This window comes from Urtica dioica, chromosome 3 (genome assembly GCF_054948205.1).
Source record: "Urtica dioica subsp. dioica isolate 48M chromosome 3, U.dioica_male_clone48M_v1_H2, whole genome shotgun sequence".
Lineage (NCBI taxonomy): Eukaryota > Viridiplantae > Streptophyta > Magnoliopsida > Rosales > Urticaceae > Urtica > Urtica dioica.
Window position 1 is genome coordinate 1108595 of NC_142758.1, and position 24635 is coordinate 1133229.

Sequence of the window (24635 nt, forward strand, 5' to 3'; positions counted from 1 at the left end):
GTGCCACAACCTCGACAACGTGAACAACAAGAGGTGACACAACAATGACAAGCACGACAATAACAACTACCTCAACAATCACAACAACCACCACGACGTCAAAGTAGGTCCGTTGTGTGGACGTGGTTTGAAGACGTGATTGCGAACGGCGAAAAGGCCGGAAAATGTCACAATTGTGGCAAAATCTTCAGCGCTCACAACACAAGAGTCGAGACGTCGCTCTTGTGGAGTTATCACAGGCACTGCCACGGGAAGCAATCTAGAGCCTTGTCAAGCTCTGTAAGTAATATCGATCATGTAGTCTTTAGACGTGATTTAGTAGAATACTTTGTTCCCACGGATCAATCTTTTAGTCATATCGAATCTCAAGGAAGTTCTATAATTCCAAACGTTCAAATCATGTCTAGGAAATCCTTGAGATCCGATAACCTAAAATGGTTATTAGAAGAAAATGAATAAATGAAAGCCACAATATCATTTGTGTGTAGCCTTAACCTCGGATATATGGACCAATAAATAATTCTTTTCATTTATTACACTATATATATATATATATATATATATATATATATATATATATAACAAAGTTTCTTAACTTTTTTAGAAGACCTAAGAAAGTTTAGCGCTATACAGTAGTTTTTTTTTTTGTTGTTTTTTTTTTTTAATTTTTAATTTTTATTCTTTATAAACACTCTAGACTAGTATTAACTGTGAATTCTTCAAATTAGAGTATATACAGGGCAGTTCATACTATATTTCCTATAATCAACATTTACTATGATTTTTTTTCTTTATTTATACAATTACATTGAATAAATAATTACAAATTTTCAAATTTTACTTTCTAAATTTTAAAAATGATGGCATTTAACTATAATACTGAAGATTGAACTCAGTTTCTCCCACAATAAAAGCCTTCTGAGAAGAAAATAGTGCTGTTCAAAATAGATCATTTGAGTTTTATTATAAATATTTTGATGTAAAAAAAATGAAAGAGATAAAAAAAATACTTGTAAATATAATTTGTCTAATTATATACCGCGACAAAACATTTTATTTCGTGTGTGGGTTCACAAAGAGCTTCTCCAATGCTAAAGTCTATAACTATATATAGAGCTAAACCTCTCTAATGATAAAAACTCTATATATCTATAACTTCATATTCGGTATGAGTTTTACACCACATGAACAGTGTTGCACCTAAATTGATATAATATCATTTTGTAAGCTTAGGTAAATAGCCATTTTCATATATTTACAGATGTAATCTTAGGTAAATAATCACTTTCATTTATTAGGCCACGTCATCTTTATGACTAATTACCTAAGATTTACGAAATGTTGGCTATATAGCAAATCCAAACGTTTTAGTTGAGTATTTACCTAATTTTTTGTTATTGTAATCTAATTAATTAATCATCCACAATTAAAAGTACATTTAATCCAAATTAATCAATTTGTTTTTCATATTTATATGTAATTAATTCAATTAGTAATATGTAATTTTCATATATATGTTTTTTAATGGTGTATTATTTTTTCCTTCAAAAATGTTGTATTATCTATGTAATGAAAATTATTAATTTTTCATTTTTATTAATTGTATTTTTAATTTTTAAATACTTTGTTATTGATTTATACTATATGTTACACATAGTAATAAATAAATAGAATACAATTACATTTTATATATGGAATTAGACATAACTATATAACTAATTAAATTAAGACACCATCTTAGATTAGAAAATCTAATTAAAAAACATCTTATAAAAATATTTTTTTAGTGTAAGATATAGTGTAGTACATTGGAATAAAGTAAAATTTAGAGTAAAAGTTACGTCATATTTGATATAAAAATTACTTCAAATATAATGTTAGCATTGGAGGTGGTCTAAAGAAATCTCCAAGTCATAAACAACACTTTATTCATACTTGTCATTAGGAATATTAAAAAAAAACCATTGAAAACCAAATTAATTTCTAGAGTGATGGGTAATAGAGAGAGATCCAAATTTCAATTTTATGAGCTATACAGTCACGGTCTAAACGACCACAAATTTCTTCCTTAAAATAAAAAAAAAAAAAAAAAAAACACAAAAACAAAACAAAACTACCACAAATATATTTTTCATTAAAAAAAAAAAAATTGAGTCAAACGTCCATGGGAAAATGAAGTATTGGTAAAATATTTCCAATATGGAGAATCCTATAAGATTTTTTTATGAGGTACATATATTTCCCATTCCAAGTTGTAATTTGTTCATCTGGAGAATCCTACAAGATTTGTTTATCTTTCTAAATTGGACGTGGTTTAAGATTTGCTTGTTTCGACTATATAGGAAAGAACATGGAGAAATTGTCAATATATGCAAAATCTCTTATAAAATAAATGAAGATGAGGTCAAACATTTAACTTGGAAACACACTAAAAAAATATTTTCCACGGCCACTTCATGTACTCATTGATCACCCAAGACATTACAGCAAAAAGTAACGAACTCAGTTATATGTTTATCATTATATATAACAAATATTATTCACAATTCCCTCAATTCTCAAAATAAAGGGAAGAAAAAAAAAACCCTCATTTCTTTAAATTTATTTTTGCCTTTTCCCGGTTAGACACATTAGTCAATAAGATGAAGGAAAAACAAAAACTGAAACGATAATTAAAAAAAAAAAAAAAAAAAGGATATTCTTGACGCTGAACTAACTACTCTACCAAAATTGTTTTGTAACAAATCTAAAAACCGAGAGAGCGAAAAAACGAAAATTGAAACAAATAAATTAGCTGGATTAGCGCTGGCCAAAAAAAAAAAAAAGAAAAAAAAAAAGAGATCAGTCTAATCTTGCGTCCAAGAACCTCTTCACAATCTTGACGCTGGGGTCCAACACGTTAGTATCCCAAGCCTCGGAGGAGTCTGACGTCATCATCGCCGCCTTCACTGCCTCCGTGGCGTCGAGTTTCCGTAGGTCCCACCGCAGCAGATTCCTCAGCCTAACGATCTTCCCCACCTGCCTCCTTGCAAGCTGCCACGTGTTCTCCTTGATCTCGAAAACCGCCTCCTCGTACGCCCGCCGCACCACTCGATCCCCGCCCCTCAGGATCCCCTCCACGTCATCAAACCCGGTCCCGAACCGCGCGAAGAACCGTTCGAACTCGGGAACCCCGATCGCCCTCCGAATCCCGGTTCGACTCGCCGGCTCGGAGCGCGTGCCGTGAAACTCCGCCAGCTCGGCCAACATCCCGGCGCGGAGCATCTCGTCCACGCGCCGGTCGAGGTGTTCCCGGAGCACGCTCGGCGCCACGTGGACCCATAAAAACCGGCACTCGTAGCGAACCCTCCGGTGCGAGTCCCGAACCGGGGAATCAGAAAACGGGTCGAAATCCGGGTCGAGATTCTCCGCGAGAAAAGAGTAGACGAAGGAGTTGGAGCCTCCGACCAAGAGTGGGAGTTTTCCACGGGACGCGACGGCGGAGGATTGGTCGGCGGCGAGGCGTCGGAAGTCGGAGCGGTCGAGGTCGGCGTCGGAGTCGAGGTCGCCGAGGAGGTGGTGAGGCACGCCGTTTCGGTCGGAGATGGGAATCTTGTTGGTAGTTATGTCGAGGCCTCTGAAGATCTGCATTTTGTCGGAGTTGATTATCTCCGCCGGAAAGCGAGTCGCGAGCTCCACCGAGAGCCGTGATTTTCCGGTGCCCGTGGCTCCCATTATCACCACCATGTTCTCCTTGGGGCCCACCAACTCCATCCGGGCCCACCCGCCGCCACGTCGGACAGAGGAGAGATAGCATTTCGACAGCGACGGAGGAGAGAGAAAGCAAGAGCAGTGATGATCAACCAGTCTCATGGAATAAAAACGAGACCAGAAGAGAAAGATGGGTTTCGTCGTTGTCGTTTGCTGAGCTGTTCTTCAGACATATAATCAGAGAGAGAGAGAGAGAGGTTATTTGTGTTATTTTTGTTATATTGTATTTATTTGGAGTACTAAGAATAGTACGATACGGAGGGACTGAAATGCGTTTGTGGGTTGTGTTAGTGATGGTGGTGATGATCAAAACTAACTGGCCGTACAGTTGAGAGAGAGAGAGAGAGAGGTATTTATTTATTTGTGTGGGAGTTTTTGATTGGGCATGGAATTTAAATCATTATTGCGATCTTCGCAGGTATTACCTTTGGCATTGAGATTCCAGCAAAAAAAAAATGTGTTGCCATTGAGTCATGCGAAACCGCATTCGTTCCGAACCTGGTGTCCTTATTATTAAAGGAGCGTGTAAAAGAAGAAATATACACAGACTGAGAGAGAGAGAGAGAGAGAGAGAGAGAGAGAGAGACTCATTTAAAAAAAAAAACCCTCTTCTTGCTTATTTATATGTTTCATTCACTGATACATCCTTTTTTTTTTTTTAAGGAAAGTTTCTACACGTAATAGTATTTTTTTGAAACATTATATAAATCTCAGGTTATATAATTTTGTTGTTACTTTATTTTGTTGTTCTATATGGCATACGTCAACTAATTAGTTTCAAGTTTTAGTTTTTATCATGCCTCCGATTCACATGAATATATGTACGAAAATCCACATGTGCCCATAAAAATTAAGAGGAGCAAAAAACACAATATCAGCTGTTTCTTGCCATACACTTTCAAACCAAGGATTGAGTTATCAAGGTTAACGGATGGTTCTTGCGCGGGAAGTCGTTTTCCGGTCACTCGATACGACCAAAACCGGAGAAGTTTCGTCAAAATCGAGAAAACCGGGTCAATAGTGGTCCGGTTCTCGGTCCATTGACCCGGTTCACTTATGTACAAAACCCACATGAAACGGAGGTATAAAAGAGAAAATCGGGCAAAAAATTCAGATTAAGGCAAAAAGTGAAGCTCATGTTTCGGCGGTGATTAGATCTGCTCTCACTGCAAACCCCGCCGTACCGGCGAATCCCACGTTTTTCCGGCATCCAAGCGTTCGATTCTTTAAATTTTTTTTGGTTTTCATGAAGATTGTAATTATTTTTATGATGTTAAAGACTTAGTTTAATGTTTATAGATTGATTATGATGTATTTAACATGAATATAATGTCAAATTTCAAGTTTTTGTTTTAGGATTTAGGTTAGATCCGAATTTAGGGTTTATATATATTTTTTTACGATGTTAGATATGAATTTTTAAGTTATATTATATAATTGTGAGTTTGAAATTGTTAAGAAAAAAAAAAGGTTTAAGTTCAAGATTTAGACCTTGTTATCATAATGTTGTTATCTCGGGTTAGTAGAAAAACAGATGAAACTCGGACGATTATTTCATGAAATTAATGTGTTATAAATCTTTTGATGTGAATGTTACATATTTGAAAAATGAGTAGAAAGTATTGTACGACTATTGAGGGAAAGTCTAGTGCACTGTGCATTTTTTGTGATCACGTTATGGGAGGAGGATTATCACTAGGGTGAAAAATCACTTTGCAAATGTGGACACGAAAAAAATGTAAAAATGTGCGATAAAGTTCTTCCCGAAGTGTAAGAGAAGATGTAATCCGTACTGACTTTGACAAAAAGAAGCAAAAACGTTGTCTTTGAATAATAAAATGTCAATGTCTTTTTTTTTTTTAATCAAATATAATGTCAATGTCTAGTTAGATGCATCATACATTTAATGCTTTTATATAAATATCCCTATTGTCGAACAAAAAATATCGATCATTCAATCAATCATTAAAATTCAAATACCTGCTAAAGTAGATATCCGTCTATATTATGTAAAAATTTCTTAATGGATATATAATAAATGCTAATATATACTTATTAAAGTATATAAATGTTCATATATACTAATTTACCAATTGATCAATAAAGAGTTATATACCACGAATACGGAAGGTGAGTATATATATATAACTTAGAGAAATAAATTAGAGAAATAAATATAACTAACTAATGATTACATATAATATACTTATATATATATGTGTATATATATATATATATATATATATATATATATATATATATATCATGCAGTGTGTAATCCATGTGACCTATTCTTCGATACAAAGTCATGATATTTTGAAATAAAATTTCTTCTTGATTCCTAATATTCCGATACAATAATGGAGTTGCATGCTCAGTTTGGTTGTTCTAACTTCTTTTAATATATGTTGACGTTGGTTATATATACACACACAATTTCTGATTTAAAAAAAGAAATGAAAAAATACACAACAATTGATTAATGGAATCAAACGAGCTCTTATATAATTTTTTAAACTAGTAACCCGTTGGGTACTTATAATATTTTTGTAAATATTTCCCCTTTAAATATTGCAAGTCTTTTTTATTTTTTTTTCTGCAAGAATTAACTGTTTATTGATATAAAAATATGGTTGAATTCGTTACCCAAAGTAATAGAACTAATTATATAAAGTATTCGAACATAATATCTAAATTGATTATTTAAATAGATTATTTAAATTTATATGTGCAAGTTTGATAACAATACCTCTTAATAGTGTCTTTATTGAAGAAATTTGACTTTAATAAGTTTTAGTATATAATTTTCATCCATTAAAATGAATTGGATATGTATACATATATTTTTTGGGAAACGAATAAGGTATTTACTGTTAACTTAAATATGAAATTTTGGAATATTTATCTAACTTTATATAAAAAAAATTAATTTAATTAATTTTATTTTTTTAAAATTTTTACTAAAACAGAATTGAGAACTGGTTAGCTAAATAGGGCCATAAGATAATGCAACATGGAATTTATCTAATAATATATAACTGAAATTTATTGTCAAGCATGATTAAAAAATAACCGAAGGCATTATATGATGGAGAATAAGCCTGTACTTTGACTGGCCACTAGAGAGTCCTCAAGAAGCTAGGGTGGCGTGTTGATGCCAGTGAGCGTGTCTATTCCTCTCGACACCCAATAATACAATTATATAAATATATCCACATACACTCTCTCACAAACAATAAATGTATATAATTAACATCATCAAACACACTGCAAAAAATTAAAAAATTGTGAATATGTTTTTTTTTTTTTTTTTTTTTTTTGTTGGCGATCAACACTACCGCAAGTTACATCTGCTTGTAAAAATTGTGAATATGTAACCGGTGGCGAAGCCAAATGGAGCAAATTTGAAAATGTTATATAAATTTGGACCAAAAATATAAAAATATATTGAAATTTTTAAGATAAAAATTGAATATGTAACCAGTGGCGAAGCCAAATGGAGCAAATTTGAAAATGTTATATAAATTTGGACCAAAAATATAAAAATATATTGAAATTTTTAAGATAAAAATTGCAATTTTTAAAAGCTCAGGGAGGCATTTGTCTTTCCTAGACCTAAGGTCGCTCCACCCTTGCATATAAAATAGAGCATTTTTTTAGGGGACATAGAGCATTGTAAAAACTATGATTCAAATCAATAGGGGGTTATGGTGAAGCACTTTGAAGCTCAAGTTATTAAAATACGTGAGAGAGAGAGAGAGAGAGAGAGAGAGAGAGAGAGAGAGAGAGAGAGAGAGAGAGAGAGAGAGAGAGAGAGAGAGAGAGAGAGAGAGAGAGAGCTTCATCAAACTAATCTCGTCAAGAGAGAAGTAGAGTCAATTAGTCGAGTCTATTTAGACGCGTGAATTGAGATTTTAGACCCAATTAGTCACATCTGTTTCGAAAAATTCCCAAAATCATTCGCGGTAAAATTTGCCCCCTGTTTTCAAATTTTAATTTAAGATAGAAGAGACAAGTCATTCAAAGGTATTTTTACCAACTTTATGTTGATCAAAGACAAAGGGTACATCATATCAATGTAAAAAATATTTTCTCGACGCCCAACTTCAAGTGTCGATTACTTAGCTTTAAATCATCCAAAGATTAAGGATTTATGTCGATTTAGATCTGAAACCTTCCGAGTCTCGCAACTCGAATCGTTAAAAATATATATAAAACATTGCAGGCTATAACAACAGAACAATAGAAACCAATGAAAGCTCTTATTGAAGATAGAAATGTTACAAAAAAAGTAATCAACATACAGAATCTATACCATATGATACCCCAATGCAGACAATGCTTGCTTGCTAACGTTGATTGATAAAAATTAAATATAAAAATAAATAAACCAGAACAGAAACAATATCGACAAATGAACGGCACACTATGTGTGTATTTATTTAATTTTATTTTAGGTGTGTGAAACTGCACAACGAGCGTCAAGCCAGGTGATAATATCGGTAAGGACGGTGAAAATTCTCTCATCTGGCTCTCCTTCGAGAATGCAATGAAAACCGTCTTCATATAGTTTGAGAGTCTTGTCGGTGCTCGAAGCCTTCTCATATAGAAACTGGCTTACTTGCGGATCAGTCACCCTATCCGCCGCTCCGTGAAGAATCAGCAACGGACCCGAAACCTGAAAATTTAAGACCGTAAAGTTAAGTGACAGATGAGGAAAATATGAGAGAGAGAGAGAGAGAGAAAATACGAAGATTGAAACGGAATTTCCATGGTTTAACTATACACCCTCCTTCAAATTGTGTTCCAACTCAAATCTTCCTCGATTTTCAAAAACAAACAAGACTTGTTTTCCTAGTATGTTACAAATTCCAAACGTGGCCTTGGTCGTGGAAGACAAAAAAAGAAAAAAGAAAAAAGAAAAGAAAAGTGACCTCGTCCAATCGTTTCTCGATTTCGTTGGTCGCCTTAAGAAGCTCGACGGCCGTTCTCAGGCGAGTTTGGTCGTTGTAAGATATCACGTTATACGAAGCCTGCAAAGCCGGAAAAGAAACAAAACGTTTCGGTATTTTTTTGGCCGTCTATTTTCTCTACACGAAATTGTTTCGACGGGAATCAAGGAAGGACTAACCAATTCCCTTTTCCTGGGATCCCTGAAGGCCAACGCACCGAGATCTTTCTGAGGGAAAAGCTTAGCCTTTGGCATCACGTTCGACATGAGCGTTAACGCCTTCAGAATCGCCGCCGGCGGTTTCACTTCCTCTGCAATCTTGCACAAAGCTCACGATGATTACAACAAACAAACTCCGGGCATTCAAAACGACAATTCAATCCACATTCTTCACAAGAGAATAAAAAATAAAGAAAATAAAAATATCGATAGCTATGTCGGAATAGCTTACTTTACACATGGGAGCCACGAGAATAACTCCGTCCCATCCACGCGGCTCCTTCAGATGGACTTTTAGAGTCACAGCACCGCCCATGGACTGTCCCAATATGAAACACGGCAAACCCACCAGCCTCGGACGCGCTAAGGAAAATCGAAAAATTTATAGTTACAAGAACCATAATCATAATCATAATCGACAAAAAGTGACATTGTACCTTTAATTCTGCTATAGATTTCGATGACATTGTCCGATAGCTCATCAAAGCTCGGAATATAACCATGTAACCCTCCCGAGAGACCGAAACCCAGATGGTCCAGAGCGTGGACTATGTACCCGGCTGCGGCGATTTGCTTGGCGATACCTGAAACCAGAAAGGAAAAAAAAAAAAAAGGCTCGAACGAATCCGGGTAAAAAAAAATACTAAACCTGTGGTAACTGAAGAGAATCAATGTAGTTGTGACAAACCTTCGAAGAAGAAAGTGCAAGTATCGCCGTAACCGTGGCAGAAGAACAACGCGCCTTTGATCGGAACACCTTTCTCTGAACTCCAACTCTTGCAGAAGATTTCCATTCCCTTTGAATTTATCTCATACCACTTCAAGCTCCCAAAAAAAAAAAAAGGAAAACAAAAATCTCAATCAAACTACCAAATGCTTACATTTAAAAAAAATATATATATATAAAAGAAAAGAATGCGCCTCTTACCTCCTCCGTTCTGATTCCAGTCGGAGCGAACTATTTATCGATTCCGTACAGATTCGCAGACAAATGAAGAAGGGACAGAAAAAAAAAAGATTAATTAATTAGCATACGAGAAAATTTGACGATGAAAATGAGAATATCAGCCAAAAGAACCGACCTTGAACAAGTAATGATCGAGACTTTGTTGAAGGTCGACGAAAGCCGATCGGAGCTTTCTTCGGGAAGGTGCGAAGTCGAGATTCTGTGAGGCGAGCGAGTTGAGCTCGTCGCTAAGGCCTTCGATGGCTTGAGAGTTCTTCCTCTTCTTGGCCATGGCTGTGAGAGTAAGCCTGGTGTTTGGTGCGTTGGAAATGGGTTTCGTTTGGAGGTCAGTTTTGATCGGAGTCTGGGGTTGTTGCGTCGTCGAAGGGAACCGGAAAGGCTGGGCATGAGAAAGGGCCATATTTTTTGGACTGCGAAATCAGAGTCAACGGTCAATTATTGGCTTCAAGTGTCTATGAATAAACTCGGTGAAGTAAACTATATCTTATTATATTAAAATGTTACGGACGTTGATTTACGAACATAACTTACTCTTATATGATTTAATAGGAATGGGAAGTTCCGGACCAAATAGTTCACTAAATTATTTGGTTAGGCATAAAAAATTGGATAGTGCGAGTTGAGGTGTGGAGTTTAATTGATCGGCTCGAAGACCTAAAAGCTTACGACGATGATTCGCGGACGCTTTTTAGGCAAAAATCATCCTAAAATCATATTGTAAGGTTTATCAGTCCACTAGTATTTTGAGAATTTCAGGCTTGTCTGTTAGTCATATCGTTTTCTTTTTAAATACCCTATGTCCATGAGATAAATACGATGAGTTAGAGAACTCTACTATCATTCGGTCCACGAGGAATCATAAGGATTTTTTTTTTTTTTTTTTAGCATCAACATATATGTTTTCACTTTTTTCGATCAACAAAGCACCAAGCCACATATTAGCCTCGAAATATGGAAAAAGAAATTAAGACGCTAGAAATGATTGCCTTCTCAAGATCTAAGCTTCCTTCACAAACTATTGGTCGTGGAAATTGTGGCCATTATGCATATAGATGCCTATCGGGAGAATATATTTATGTACAATTGCTCGTCTTGGGTTTTGTCATCATAACGAGATTAGTTGAGCCCGCTTCGACTCTGGCGCGGTGCTTTCTTTCGAAAATTTCCTCATCACGCCACCTCTCAGCGTTTCTCTCCCAGTGGCTATTGTTTGAGCTCCAAAATCAAATTTCAGCATAACAAAATAGACAACAAGTCATAATTGAGCTCTAAGAATTGAGCTCAACATAGGTGTAGACTTGGGGAGAAAATTGATTCTCAAACTCTATTTCTAAATCAGCCTCGCCGCAGACCCTAGGACAAAGTTGATACACAGCCTCATCGTATAATAAAAACGAACTTGACGTATTTATCCGAATATTTAGGTTATCGGACATTTGCGGAAGCATTTTAAACTTGAGGTATTTGGAGAAGTTAGCGAAGCATTTGACGTAACCACCCCTAAATGTTTTGGGCCAAGAATATGAGGCCCAATTTAATCGTGTCATTCAATCGCATCCCAAATGAATTTCACAAAATTTAGAAATATTAGCAAATAAACAACTTTATCCTCTCACCAAGAGAGCGAGTGTTGGACTTGGAACAAAAAAGCATATCCATGGCGAGAGCGATTCTGTCTCTGTCGTCGACCCCGGCGACGCGGTGTCTCAACCTCCCATCTCCGTCGTCGTTCAAGGGCAACACCGCGTTCCTCAGACCGGCGCCGCGGCGAATCCCCGCCATCAAGCTCTCCGGCGTGGGAATCGTGGCGGCGGCGACTCCGACGACGATTCCGGGGTCGGAGAGCGTGAGGTACAGACTGAACAACCTGGGGCCACAGAAGGGGTCGCGAAAGAAGGGGAAGAGAAAGGGTCGCGGAATCGCGGCGGGGCAAGGGAACAGCTGTGGGTTCGGAATGAGGGGTCAGAAGTCTCGCTCGGGGCCGGGAGTCCGGCGAGGCTTCGAGGGCGGTCAGATGCCACTTTACCGGCGGCTTCCCAAGCTCAGAGGAATCGCCGGAGGTAACCGATTCTCTGCTCAGCGAGCCCTCTATCTGTTTGTGTAAATGCCTCAATGAGTTTTATAAAGCTTGCTCATTTTTTTTAGTGGTCTTCGTTTGACGAACCTGTTTGATTAAAGAAACTCTGTTATCTGAACAATATGTAATTTGGATAAATGTATAGGTTAATGATTTTTTTATAGGAGAAACAAAGAAATAAACAAAAATACCAAAGGCTCATTTTTGCTTGCTTTTTTTATTTTTGAGTTATCATATGGATATATATGGTGGTGAAATTTGTAGATGAACAATATCAAATTAATTTGAAAAAAAAAAAAAAAATCCGTTCGACAACAATTTTCGTTAAATTTGGTAAACTAACACCATATATATTTTCATACACCACTAGTGATTAGTGCAGGCCTGGTAAAATGGTGGGCCATTTTAAAAAAATAATTAATTGGAAAAATAGAAAATTTGATAACATTTAGACGTATGAGCTCATTTAATTTACTGACCATATTACTTTATAGTAAAAAAAAAAAAAATATTGAGAATGATGAAAGAAATAAAACGCTTATTTAAACTAATTCTTGTACTGCAAGGAATGAGCGCGGGGTTGCCAAAATATGTGCCGGTGAACCTGAAAGACATTGAAACTGCCGGATTTGAAGACGGGGACGAGGTTTCATTGGAGACTTTGAAGAGCAAAGGATTGATTAACCCTTCCGGTAGAGAAAGAAGACTTCCTTTGAAGGTATAATAATCTTCTCATCCATATTTTATTATGAGATTTATAATGATAAATATTCCGGTTTTATTTATTGTGAAAGTTTAGTTACTTTTTTTGTATCACCATTTAGTTTTGCCTCGTGAGTATGCTGTTAACGATGAGATAATTCATTTGCGTCAATCTTTGAGACAATGTTGCTACAAATACTAAGTCCCCTAATAGAACTAAAAAATCAGAGTCTTGTTTACGAACTCATTAATAACATAAAAATATGACCCTTTTTTTTTTTTTTTTTTTTTTTTTTTGCGAAATGACTATTTAGATAATAAGTTATTCGAACATAATATATATATTTTTTTGGAGTTGTGTAGAACACAATTTGAAAGACTAAAAAATTGTAAAATTGTCTTCGGAATTAGGTTTCAAGAGAAGAGAAACTCTCGAGCTTTATTTGAGATCCGTGTTAATAGATCCTTTGTACTGGTGAACAAATGGCTGACTTAGATTCACCTTAACCTGTAGCATAATTTTATTGCCTAGAAGTAAACAGTTGAACTATAATTTTTTTTTTTCCCCTTGTGTTAAGGTTATCTTAAATCTAATCTACGTTAATCGTTTTATAATCAGTTCAATATAGTTTTTTTTCTTGTAAGGTCAAAATTAAGCTTTTTTTTTATTTTTTTTTAACTTATCGCCGATTTCATGTTCTGTAATTATGTTTTGCAAATAAGCCCCTCTTTTCTTGGTGTTGTGTGTAAAGATATTGGGCGAGGGGGAGCTAAGCGTAAAGGTGAGCATAAAAGCACGGGCATTTTCAAGCGCGGCGAGAGAGAAGCTCGAGTCTAATGGGTGTTCCCTCATCGTACTCCCGGGACGCAAGAAATGGGTCAAACCCTCGGTCGCCAAAAACATTGCTCGCGCCGATGAATACTTTGCCAAGAAAAGAGCCGCCGCTGCGGCCGCAGAATCGGCTTCTTCTTGAGCCCGCAAAATTCACCGGTTTCGCTTCTTTCTTTCTTTTTTTTCCTTGTTTTGTAATGTATGATTATTTTCAATGTAATTTTGTATTTACTTATGAGAGACTTGATAAATGAGAGTATCGGTCAAGTATATTCCAAGTGTTGTTTCTTTGCTCTTACTATCTTTTAGATTAAGTCAATGATCGGATCAACTATTCAATGATAAATTTTGAGTTTGAAAAAAAAAGGACACTAAACTTAGGATATGCATTGTAGTTTTGTAATTAATTTGCATCATCTGCAACAAGACATGTAACTTTTTTTTTATGATCAATACACTTAAGAAGATTTAAAAATCACTTGATAATTTATTTTCTCTATTTCAACAACTCCATGGTAAGGTAGTTATGTTACGACTACCTCCACCAAATTTAGGGACGAAGCCAGGAATTTTAGACATGGGAGCTAAAAATTTACTTCAACGAGTTTTCATGCTTAAAAACATTGCATAATTTATAATCTATTATCAAGCTTATGAAGTTATCTTCCTCGGTGTATATAATAAAATGAAAGTTAAGTAGACTTGCATTATCAATTATTTTTACATTTAATATTTGCTTGTTTTAAATGACTTGCATTTTCTCACCTTTTAGTTTTTAGATGAAAAAGTTTGCTTCAAAAATTCCGTATTGAAAAAAATAATGTGAAACAACAAGGATTTATAAGATACAAGTTACCACTTTCATTTTCAATTTACTTTGAAATGAAACCTTAAGATATTCAACGTATACGAAATCGAATTGGAGTAAGTGATACCAATTGAGGTAGAGGCCAAAGTATAAAATTGTTAATACATTAATCTTTAAGCAATGAAATGTTGAAAAGAAGTTAGGGCATGTTTGGTTGGTGGTTTTTTAAATGAATGGAATGGAGTGGATTTTTAAAATTCATCATTCTTTTGTTTGGTTCATTTTGAAACTGTCTAATCATCATTATATGAAATAATCATTACATCAATTTGATTCTTTGTAAAATGGGAGGAATGAACCATTCTATTTGAGAATGAAATATTTTCCCCGAATTGATTTTCTCTATAACTAAGCTCTCATTTGGACTAAACCTGAGCTAGTGGAAGGAGATGCATTTTCATTTCCACGAGACACGGAATTCCGGTTTTGATTGGAAGGAGTTATTCCTTCCGGTGTTGACCGAAATTTCACTGGATTTGGAAACAAAATTTCCATTCCAGATATATGAAAATGAATTTTCTTCCGATTATAAGACATTTATTTTCTGCCCAATTTATAGCCGTTGGATTTGCAACTGTCACAAATCCAACGACTCATAATTTTTTTTAATTGTACGTGCGGAAAAAACAATTTCCACTGGTTTCCGTCAACATCCACTCATCAAGCGTAAGGAATCCTTCTGCTCGAATTTCAAGGCTTCCGAAGGGATTTTTATTCCTCTTCCGTATCATAAACCCAGCTTTAATCTGAACTTTTGAACCAAACATGCCTTTATAGTTATTGAAATGACATGAATAATATATTTCTCATATTCGTTTTTATTGAAATATTTTAATTTTCTATAAAAAAATTGTGATAATTAGTAAAAAAACAAAAAAAATTATTTCAAAACTATATATTATTTTATCTCGAAAGTCGTCATGATATGCTGTTGCTGTATTACATTGAGTTAGCTATTGCTATTCACGTCCATTTCCGTTAATTAATTGAACAACTCTTATGGTTCCACTTTCCAGAAGAAGAAAAAAAAGAAGAAGAGCAAAGATAGGTAGTGTTTGTGCGAGGATCGTGGAGGAGAGACTGATCTCGCTCTTAGTCTCATGTAAGACATGGAAGAACTTCACCCAAATCCACGGCCAAATCCTCGCCAACGGCCTCGAACACAACGCCTACGTGGCACCCAGAATGGTCTCAGCCTGCGCCGAGCTCAACAGCGCTGGCCACGCACGCAAGCTGTTCGACAGAATTCCCGACCCAAACGTCTCTGCCTGGAACGCCATTCTCAGAGCTTACTCCAAATCCGATCTCCACAGACACGTCATCGTCTCCTTCGCCGCCATGGCTCGCTCCGACTCGACTCGCAACTGCTTCACGTACCCGCTCGTCATCAAATCGTGCGCCAAAACCAAGGCTCTCATAGAAGGCCGAGAGGTACATTGCTTTCTCATCAAGGATGGGTTTGGCGCGAATTCGTACGCCTCCACGAGCCTGATCGAGATGTACGGGGATTTCGTCGGAGACGCACGCAAAGTGTTCGTCGAAATGCCTCACAGAAACGTCGTGGCATGGACGGCGATGATCACCGCCTACATTTCCGCCGGCGACCTGGAATCGGCTCGGACGCTATTCGAGATCGCGCCGAGCCGCGACGTGGTTCTCTGGAACAAGATCGTCGCCGGATTCTCCGACTCCGGCGACGCCGTCACCGCGAGATCCCTCTTCGACGCGGCTCCGGCGAAGGACCTAATGTCGTGGAACACCATGCTCAGCGGGTACGCGAAGAACGGCCTGGTCTCGGATCTCGAGCGGCTCTTCGAAACCATGCCGGGACGACGGAACGTCTTCTCGTGGAATGCCCTGATCGGAGGCTACGCCAAGAACGGCCGATTCTCCGAAGCTCTATCCTCTTTCAACCGGATGCTCGACGAAAAAGACGGAATTACCCCCAACGACGCGACGATCACGAGCGTCCTCTCGGCGTGCGGTCGCCTCGGAGCCCTCGAGCTCGGGACGTGGTGCCACGTGTACGCGGACGGCCTTGGCTACAAGACGAACCTCTTTGTCCAAAACGCCCTCGTCGACATGTACGCGAAATGCGGGGCCATCGAAAGCGCGATCGGGGTCTTCGAGGGCATGGTCGTAAAAGACCTCGTATCGTGGAACTCGATGATCTGCGGGCTGGCGACCCACGGGCGGGCCCGCGAGGCTTTGGTTCTGTTCCGTCGGATGGGAGAGAAGCCGAAGCCGAAGCCGGACGGGATCACATTCGTCGGGGTCTTGTCCGCGTGCGCTCACCTCGGATTGGTCGAAGAAGGGGTCGCGTATTTCCGCTCCATGGGAGGCTCGCACGGGATCGAGGCCAAGATCGAGCACTACGGCTGCGTTGTGGACCTTTTTTCTCGGGCGGGCCATCTGGAGCGGGCCGTGGGGCTGATCGAGTCGATGCCGGTGCGGCCCGACGCGGTGGCGTGGGCCGCGGTGCTCGGGGGATGCAAGGTCCACAAGAACGTCGAGCTCGCTGAGGTGGCGCTGACGAGGCTGGTCGAGCTGGAGCCGAGGAACCCGGCGAACTACGTGATGCTGGCGAACGTGTACGGGGATTCGGGGCGGTGGAGAGACGCGGCGAGGCTTAAGGTGGCCGTGAGGGACACCGGGTTCCGGAAGCTTCCGGCGTGTAGCTCGATCGAGGTGGACCGCCACGTCGTCGAGTTCTGTTCCATGGACGAGAGGCACCCGCAGACGGAGGGCATTTACGGGGCTCTCGCGGGGATCACGGCGGCCTTGAGGTCCTTCGGGGATGCGTCCGAGGATGACCAAATATTTTGTGGCTCCTTCTTCTGAATTTTGTGGAGAGAGAGAGAGAGAGAGAGAGAGAGAGAGAGAGAGAGAGAGAGAGAGAGAGAGAGAGAGAGAGAGAGAGAGAGAGAGAGAGAGAGAGAGAGAGAGAGAGAGAGAGAGAGAGAGAGAGAGAGAAAGAAAGAGTACCATAGTCACGTGATCGGATGTTTCTGGCGCTTTTTTATCGTGCGCAGGTCGAGATGAGGAGAAGAAACTAAAAGCGGAAGAAGAAGGATTTCAGTATATTTTGACCTAGGTTGTAGAAGCGACAAGTCGATTCTAATGTCACCTAAAATAAAAAATAGGCAAATTTGAACCGTTTAAAATTTTACGAAATTTTTAGAAGTTCTAAAATATAAAAATTAAGTTTTAAAGTTCGTTTTTTTTTTTTTATAAATTTGGATGAAATCTTTAGAAGTGTCTAGTTGCTTTAAAGAGCAAATTATCGCTTCTTAACTAGAAGTGACAAATGTCAACTTCTAAAAGTGTTTCTTTTAGTATTACTGCACATAATTTATGTTTCCATAATCGAGAAATTCGTAAACTTCATCTCCCCTTTGAGTGCTATCGACGAATAAAAATTTTCAAGTACAAAAGTACTATTTATGTGTTATAGTGACAAACCATTCTCAATCATCTCTTCTTTGGTTATTGTCACAATTTTCTTCGACATCGTTTAGCCTTTGATGGAGACAGCCAGGTACGGATCAAGGAGAAGGAGACATATGCCCTCTCTAAATCTTTAAGGTTAAAATTCTAGCCCTAAGTTTTAGATTTTTAGCCCAAAATAATTTTGACATAAAATAGATGATCAAACATAACTCAAATTTAAACTTTAACACAATTTGATAATATGAGCTTTTGAATTCCGAGAAGAGAAGACTACATGCGTGGCAGTGAAGATGGCGAGGATGTTTGTGAGGTAGAGTGTCGGCTTGAGGTGGTACGGTGGGCGATGATGGTGAGTGGTGAGGTCAGGCGGCGAGAGAGAGAGAGAGAGAGAGAGAGAGAGAGAGTGTTTAATATTGGTAAACTATGTGTTGATATTTTTGTCAAATTTCACATATTATTTTAATTTAATTTATTTACTGTTTAATATCAAAATTTTCATTCAATCACTACATAGATTTTAAAATTTCCCTTTTTAAAAATAAAGAGGGATGAGAAAGAGATACATTGAAAATGAGATAAGACCAACCGTTATCCTTGTCGTTCCGAGACTCAGGTTTTACTGGTATACCATGGTAAGTCAATGGTATACCGTGGTATACAATAAAGAAATGGTAATTGTACCATTGAACTTCCTGTTACCATCGTGATAAACCGTAAAATACCATATTTAACGAGGGGTATCCAATAAACAAATATTTATAAAAATTCACACATAACAACAGGATAAGAGTGGGAATAGTTTACAATATCTTCATTACATTACAAGCCATAATTCAAATAGTTCAAAATAAACCATATGAAATAGTTCAACACAAACCTAGCACAAATCAAATGAAATAGTTTAATACAAAGTACAAACCAAAATGATATAATGAACATATACAGTCATGTACCTGTCCAAATGATAGTCGTACTTGTCCATGTGTCCATATGTAGTCAACTAGATTAATGCCAATAATCAAGTTACAAGTTAAAAAAATTGAGCTTAAACATAAAAAGCCAACTAAAAAAAACTCATCAAAACACAATTTTTCATCAAATCCTCAAAGTTGTCTAAATCTAGACTCTTACATGTGCTCATGCGTGCTTCTCGCCGGTAGGCAGTGAGGATTTGACGTCAGAATGCCAGAAAGATGAAGGATTCCATGGGATTCGGCGGTAAACAGTGAAGATCCCTCACAACCGCGCCGAAAAGTGAACCCTAAAATTCCGACTCTTTTCTGAATTTTGGTCTCGGTTTGCTCTTAAATACCATGGTTTTTTTGAAGAAAAAAACACTGAACCAAGTCGGTTTCCAAGGAAATGCACGGTTTTGTACGAATCGGCACCGATACTCTTCAAAACTCCGGTTCCCTTCCGATTTTCGTCTTGTTTCTGCGGAATTTCAATGCTTGGATAAGACATAAGAGAGGGGTAAGAGATGAACGAGAGGTACGCACCGATTTCGAATGAAATTTTTTTTAATCCTAAATTATGACTGGACCTCTTATTTGCAAAATATAAAAAATGGACTTTTAACCCAAAACGGACAAAAAAAAATGTCCTTTCAAGACTTGTAATTATCTTTCTCTTTAACTTGTCCTCATTTCGTCTACTCTCTCTCTCTCTCTAACTCTAAAATCCTCTATATCGATGAATTTCGTGTATTTTTGCTCCATAATGTGTAAGTTTATTTATTTAATCATTTTAAATCAATTTAATTAGAATATTTGTCTAAAATGACTTAGAATGTTAGATCTTGCGTGGAAAAATTTATATTTTCTTATATTTTACGATAAAATATGATGAAATTCAATCAATTTTACGATGAAATTAAAAAAAAATTAAGATGGATAACGATGGGATGGATTACAATGGGTACGATGAAATAAGATGATTATTGATTTATGATAGCTTACGATGAATTAAGATAAGTGTTACGCTAATATATAATGAATTACGATCATATTTGCTTTGAAAGACATTTATTTTAAGCATTTTTTAGTCAGGAATTCATTTCTGGATATTTTAAGAGGGTCATCTTTGATATTTCCCTCCTAAACTTACCTATATTAAGAAATTTCCCTTTCAAATTTATGTATTTAGTTTATTTTGTAGTTTAAATTTAAATGTGAAAAGGTAAAAACAAATAATTTTGGACCAATGAAGAGAACCCGAAGAGTTTGACGGTGGTAGAAAAAAAAACCTAGACCTAATTCTTTGTTTCTCATATATCTCTCTCTCCCTCTCTTCTCACCTCCTCTCTCTCTCCATACTCGACCTTCTTCAGGCCTCAACTCTCTCCCTCTATTCCTTTCTCGGACCTAAGAGCCTCAGACAGGTTTCTCTCTCTCTCTCTCTCTCTATATATATATATATATATATGTATATATCTTTCTCGCCTCTTCTCCGACTGGCTCACTCTCACTCTACAAGACTTAGCGAGCTACCAAACTGACGTTCTGAATTTCTGATTTAGGGTTTTGATTGATTGGGTCCAAATTAGGATTGCTATTACGATTTTTTTTTTTTTTTTTGAAGAAGCTATTACGAAATTGTTATTCATGATTATTTAGTCTGTTCGTCAGCCATTACAACCATTTCGTGTTTGCTTCTGATATACTTTATCGTTTCGTCTTGTCCATAGCTTTATGACTACCATGGACGAAATCGATCACATGGAGATTCAGGAAAAGTTTCAGGTCGACCTTGGAAATCTCACGGCTTTCGATTCTCACCACTCTTTCGCTTCCGTTCCTTCGTCCAGGTGTGTATTTGTATACTGTTTATTTTTCGAAGAAGGATAATATACGGCCTTTTTTTTTTTCTTTCTGTAATTGATTATTGACTTTGTTCTTTGAATTTAGTTTCATATGCGATCATGTTTGAACAGTTTATATTTTAGTTTTTTGTCTACTAAATGCATGTTAATCACCTAAACAAACTGGGCACAGAATTGGAACTTTAGGCTTGAAGTTTTTATTTTATTTTATTTTATTTTTATTTTCTTCAGTTTTCAATTGAAAGTTTTGCTATATATAACGCCTTTTAAATTTGGGTATGAAACAAATTTTAAGATGGCGTGAGATATCAGCACCATGGTCTCTACTTAAACAGAGAGCTGGGTTATTGGAATTATCTCATAGCTACTTCGTTGGTATTCAATCATTCATTTTGTTAGACCCCCCCGGAAGGATGAATTAGTGATTTATTTATTTATGTTTTAAATTATTTAAATACTTGTTAGTATAAATTTGTTACTAGGGTGGGTCATTAGTAGTGGAATAGTGTAATGGGAGAGATTGGTTAGCAATAGTATTAGTAATTTGTGTTAGTAGCAAACCCAGGCCATAACACATTTTCAGTTCCATGAGTATTTTGTATCCTCTTATTGATCGTTTTTTTAATAATTCTTGTGCTGTAGTTTAGTATCTCAGAGGTAATGAATGAAGTGTGTGTTGGGAAATGTAGGACGTTTAGAGTTAACTTGCGATTCCTGTTTCATGCTTGCAAACTTATTCAGAGATTACTCTTCTGTTTGAAGAAACCTTTTATTGATTTAATTTTCATCAATCTTAGGGAGGAATTAGTGAATGAGTGTCTAAAGAAAGGAACTGAGTTGGTTCAGGCCATAGCCGATGCTCTTTTCAACTTGCCTTCCACTGAAGATATAGACGGTCCCCTTGTGAAGTTGCCAATGCCAACAACCAGATTGCCGCGAGAAAAGCCTGTAAGTTTTTATTTATTTTAATTTTTAACCTTGGCTCTGTTTTGCTTCACCGCTTTTTGACTACGTTACAAGGCTCACTCTGGCCGCGGGTGGTGACTTAGCTTCTGAATAGAATAAACTATACTTTAGTTTTTTTGGGTTACTTGGTATCTTTTAATTGTACTATATGCACTTTGGTGCTCAAATGGTATCATTCGTTTGCATAAGAAATCTCACCACAACTTTCCTTCTGTTTTAAAATAACCACCCATGTTTTACTATTTACAGTTTCCAAAGCCTGCACCTCCAACAAAGTGGGAAGTATTTGCTAAAGCCAAAGGTTAGTGACTATTTTTTTATTTTACACATACTATATATGGAAACTGGGCTATTTATTTGATTTTAATTCGAGTTCTATTACAGGTATCCAGAACAAAAAGAAGAGTAAAATTGCCTATGATGAGAAGACTGGTACTTGGAAACGGACTTATGGATATGATCACGCAAACGACGCCGATGATGTACCTATCATTGACGCAAAAATGGCCGATGGTATTCATTTTCTCCCACTATTTCTTTGCCCTTGGAAATAAAGTACCCTCTGAACTTGCTCTGATGGAATTTCAAATCTTCATGAGCTGTTATTTCACATGCGTGCAGTGCCAGGCGAGGATCCTTTTGCTAAGCGTCGCACTGACAAAAAGCAAAGGGTTAAAAAGCAGGAGAAAAACAGGCTGCAGAACCTGAAACAAGCGTCTCAAGCCGGTGCATTACCGAGGTTAATACTTTTTAACTTCTATGCTTCACTCTTAATACTTGGGAATTAAGTATTTGGATGCTTGTCCTTGTAAGTTTATGCTATAAGAATGCACTAAAAGCCAGGGACGAACAAACCTAGGTGCAGATTAGGCCGTTCTAAATTCTAACGTTATTTAAAAAAAAAAGCCGCGTTAAATTCCTAAACTTAATTTTGATTCCCTTGCCCTCCTGATATTTTTTCTTTTATTTTAGGCCCTCAATATTTCTTCATTTGTATTATGATCTATAATTGGCTTCCTAGATTTTTAATTGATTACAAATTAATACAAAGGAATCTCAAATACTATGTTAAAACTAAAAGTTTTACTTTTTGCACCTCTTTTTTTTTTTTTTTTTTTTTTAAATACCCTTTCCACTGATATGCATTACAAGCCCTGTTAGATGAACAATACAAATCAGAAAAGGTTTACCTAATCGGATTTTGTGCAGTCATGTTCAACTGGCTGCCACGGCTTTGCCGATAACAGGAAGCCACGCTGCCCCTAAGAAACTTTCGAAAGAGGAACTGGGACATGTTGCCGGAATGGCAGCAACCTCTACGGCCAGTGGTGGAAAATTCGACAAGAAATTGGCTGGTGAAAAACCTGCCAAACACGAAGGAAAATTCCGCAAGGTTTCTTTACTTGTCTCTCTTGCTACCCATCTGGTTTGTATTCCTTTTAGTAATGATCTCGTTCCTGATTTTCGACTCTTATTGTTTTTCAGTTCCTACCGGTGGTTGGGAAAAAAGGGGCGGTATCAGAAGAGAGAGAACAAACCAATAAAGTTCTAGACAAGCTAATTTCTAAGGGTTCACATGAGGTTCTGAACGTTAACAAGGTTTGAACCAAGCTGGATAGTTTTAGAGCATATAATGGCTATTCTAATATTTCTCATCAAGAGTTTCTCATTTGATATTTTATTATTATTATTATTTTTGAAATTCAGGCAGTGTCAATGTATAATGTGAAGAAAGAGAAGAGATCAAAAAGTAAGCCAGACAAGTCGTCGTCGACAAGCTCGAGCCTGAAACCAAAGAAAAATCTTCAGAAGAAATCTCCGGGCAAAAGCTCGTCGAGGAAGCCAATGAGCAAAAGTGGTCCTTCGAAGAAATTCAAGTCAAAGTGAAACTGATTTATGTAAGGAAAAAAAATTTAAGGTCTAAAAGCTTGTGCAATTTTGGTATGCAGTGTCACAGTTTCGTTTTCTCAGTATTTTTCATCTTGCAAGGAAGGAGTTAGTTTTGCCTTAATTATTAGTACCCAAATGATATGGCCGGTCTATCTCCAAAGGGACACTCTGCTGGATGCTTAACCATTTGTTTTTTTTTACTTATGTTTATTTTTAATTAGTGAGAATTGTCATTTTAGTATTTTCCGAGTCCACGACCTCAAAGTGCCACCTCTTCCGAGTCTGCGACCTCAAAGATCTCTGCCCATTGTCTCATAGACTTCAATCTTCTCTCTCTCTCTCTCTCTCTCTCTCTCTCTCTCTCTCTCTCTCTCTCTCTCTCTCTCTCTCTCTCTCTCCTATTCATGACCCTTGTCACCAGCAATTAAAATGTTGACGAGGTTAGGCTGTCAAACATTCGATTGGAGAAATACTTAGGCTTAGTATGGAACTGGGAAAATAAGAGGGGAACGAAAATGAAATCTGCATGTTTTCCCAGTGATGTGATGGATGGAGAATTTAAGGGAAATGATAATAGGAGGGAAAATGTGTAATTAATCATAAATGAATTCATCCAAATTTATATACGTGGGGTCTAACTTTGTCACTTTTCCATCTTGTTTCCATTTCCTTTTTCATGACTTTTAAACAAAAGGTAGTATTGTGATTTTCCCTTGCTTTCTATTTAATTTTCCTATTCTCTCTTATTTTTATTTTCTCTCATATTTTTCGGGTTCTAAACGAAGTATTCATTAATTGGTATCCCAACGAGTATATAGGTATATGTCAATCCATGCTTGTCTCGCGGCCTTTCACCATATGGCTGTGTCCCTAGCACACCATGTGCCCGCGACGCCTATACCCGTACCACGAATATTTGAAGTGTGCTTCACATTTTTTTTTAATAAAAAAACTAGGATGTAACACGTGCTACGCATGTGGTAACTATAGATATTAATTGGTAAATTTATTTTGAAATAGTGTTATGGCTTCTTAATACATCTTTAACAAATAGTTTTACCAATATTCATCAAAGTAAAATTCTATTGAAAAATAATATGAAGTTGTATTATCCATGACCGTGAGAGTAAAATATTCCATAA

General features: G+C 37.1%; 5 protein-coding genes across 5 annotated transcripts; 3 read left to right on the plus strand and 2 right to left on the minus strand.

Moving 5' to 3' along the window:
- Nucleotides 1-2823: 2823 nt before the first annotated feature.
- On the minus strand, nucleotides 2824-3852 carry LOC149401921 (adenylate isopentenyltransferase-like). The gene has a single exon (XM_089609356.1). The coding sequence runs from the start codon at nucleotides 3850-3852 to the stop codon at nucleotides 2842-2844; it is 1011 nt and encodes a 336-aa protein (XP_089465482.1). The 3' UTR covers nucleotides 2824-2841.
- A 4141-nt stretch (nucleotides 3853-7993) lies between these two features.
- Nucleotides 7994-10350, minus strand: LOC149401922 (caffeoylshikimate esterase-like). The gene is made up of 8 exons (XM_089610099.1): nucleotides 10003-10350; nucleotides 9849-9878; nucleotides 9609-9738; nucleotides 9358-9504; nucleotides 9153-9283; nucleotides 8882-9019; nucleotides 8685-8783; nucleotides 7994-8428 (listed from the first exon to the last, which is right to left on the minus strand). Exons 1-8 carry the CDS (start codon nucleotides 10285-10287, stop codon nucleotides 8204-8206), a joined length of 1185 nt encoding a protein of 394 aa, XP_089466225.1. The 5' UTR covers nucleotides 10288-10350; the 3' UTR covers nucleotides 7994-8203.
- A 1136-nt stretch (nucleotides 10351-11486) lies between these two features.
- Nucleotides 11487-13792, plus strand: RPL15 (ribosomal protein L15). The gene is made up of 3 exons (XM_089610166.1): nucleotides 11487-11947; nucleotides 12531-12682; nucleotides 13419-13792. Exons 1-3 carry the CDS (start codon nucleotides 11545-11547, stop codon nucleotides 13638-13640), a joined length of 777 nt encoding a protein of 258 aa, XP_089466292.1. The 5' UTR covers nucleotides 11487-11544; the 3' UTR covers nucleotides 13641-13792.
- A 1510-nt stretch (nucleotides 13793-15302) lies between these two features.
- LOC149401924 (Tetratricopeptide repeat (TPR)-like superfamily protein) lies at nucleotides 15303-17500 on the plus strand. The gene has a single exon (XM_089608805.1). The coding sequence runs from the start codon at nucleotides 15366-15368 to the stop codon at nucleotides 17205-17207; it is 1842 nt and encodes a 613-aa protein (XP_089464931.1). The 5' UTR covers nucleotides 15303-15365; the 3' UTR covers nucleotides 17208-17500.
- A 2540-nt stretch (nucleotides 17501-20040) lies between these two features.
- LOC149401925 (ribosome biogenesis regulatory protein (RRS1) family protein) lies at nucleotides 20041-24239 on the plus strand. The gene is made up of 9 exons (XM_089609991.1): nucleotides 20041-20196; nucleotides 20503-20622; nucleotides 21435-21585; nucleotides 21853-21904; nucleotides 21988-22116; nucleotides 22225-22342; nucleotides 22813-22996; nucleotides 23089-23202; nucleotides 23311-24239. The coding sequence occupies exons 2-9, from the start codon at nucleotides 20507-20509 to the stop codon at nucleotides 23488-23490; spliced, it is 1044 nt and encodes a 347-aa protein (XP_089466117.1). The 5' UTR covers nucleotides 20041-20196; nucleotides 20503-20506; the 3' UTR covers nucleotides 23491-24239.
- The last annotated feature ends 396 nt before the right edge of the window (nucleotides 24240-24635 follow it).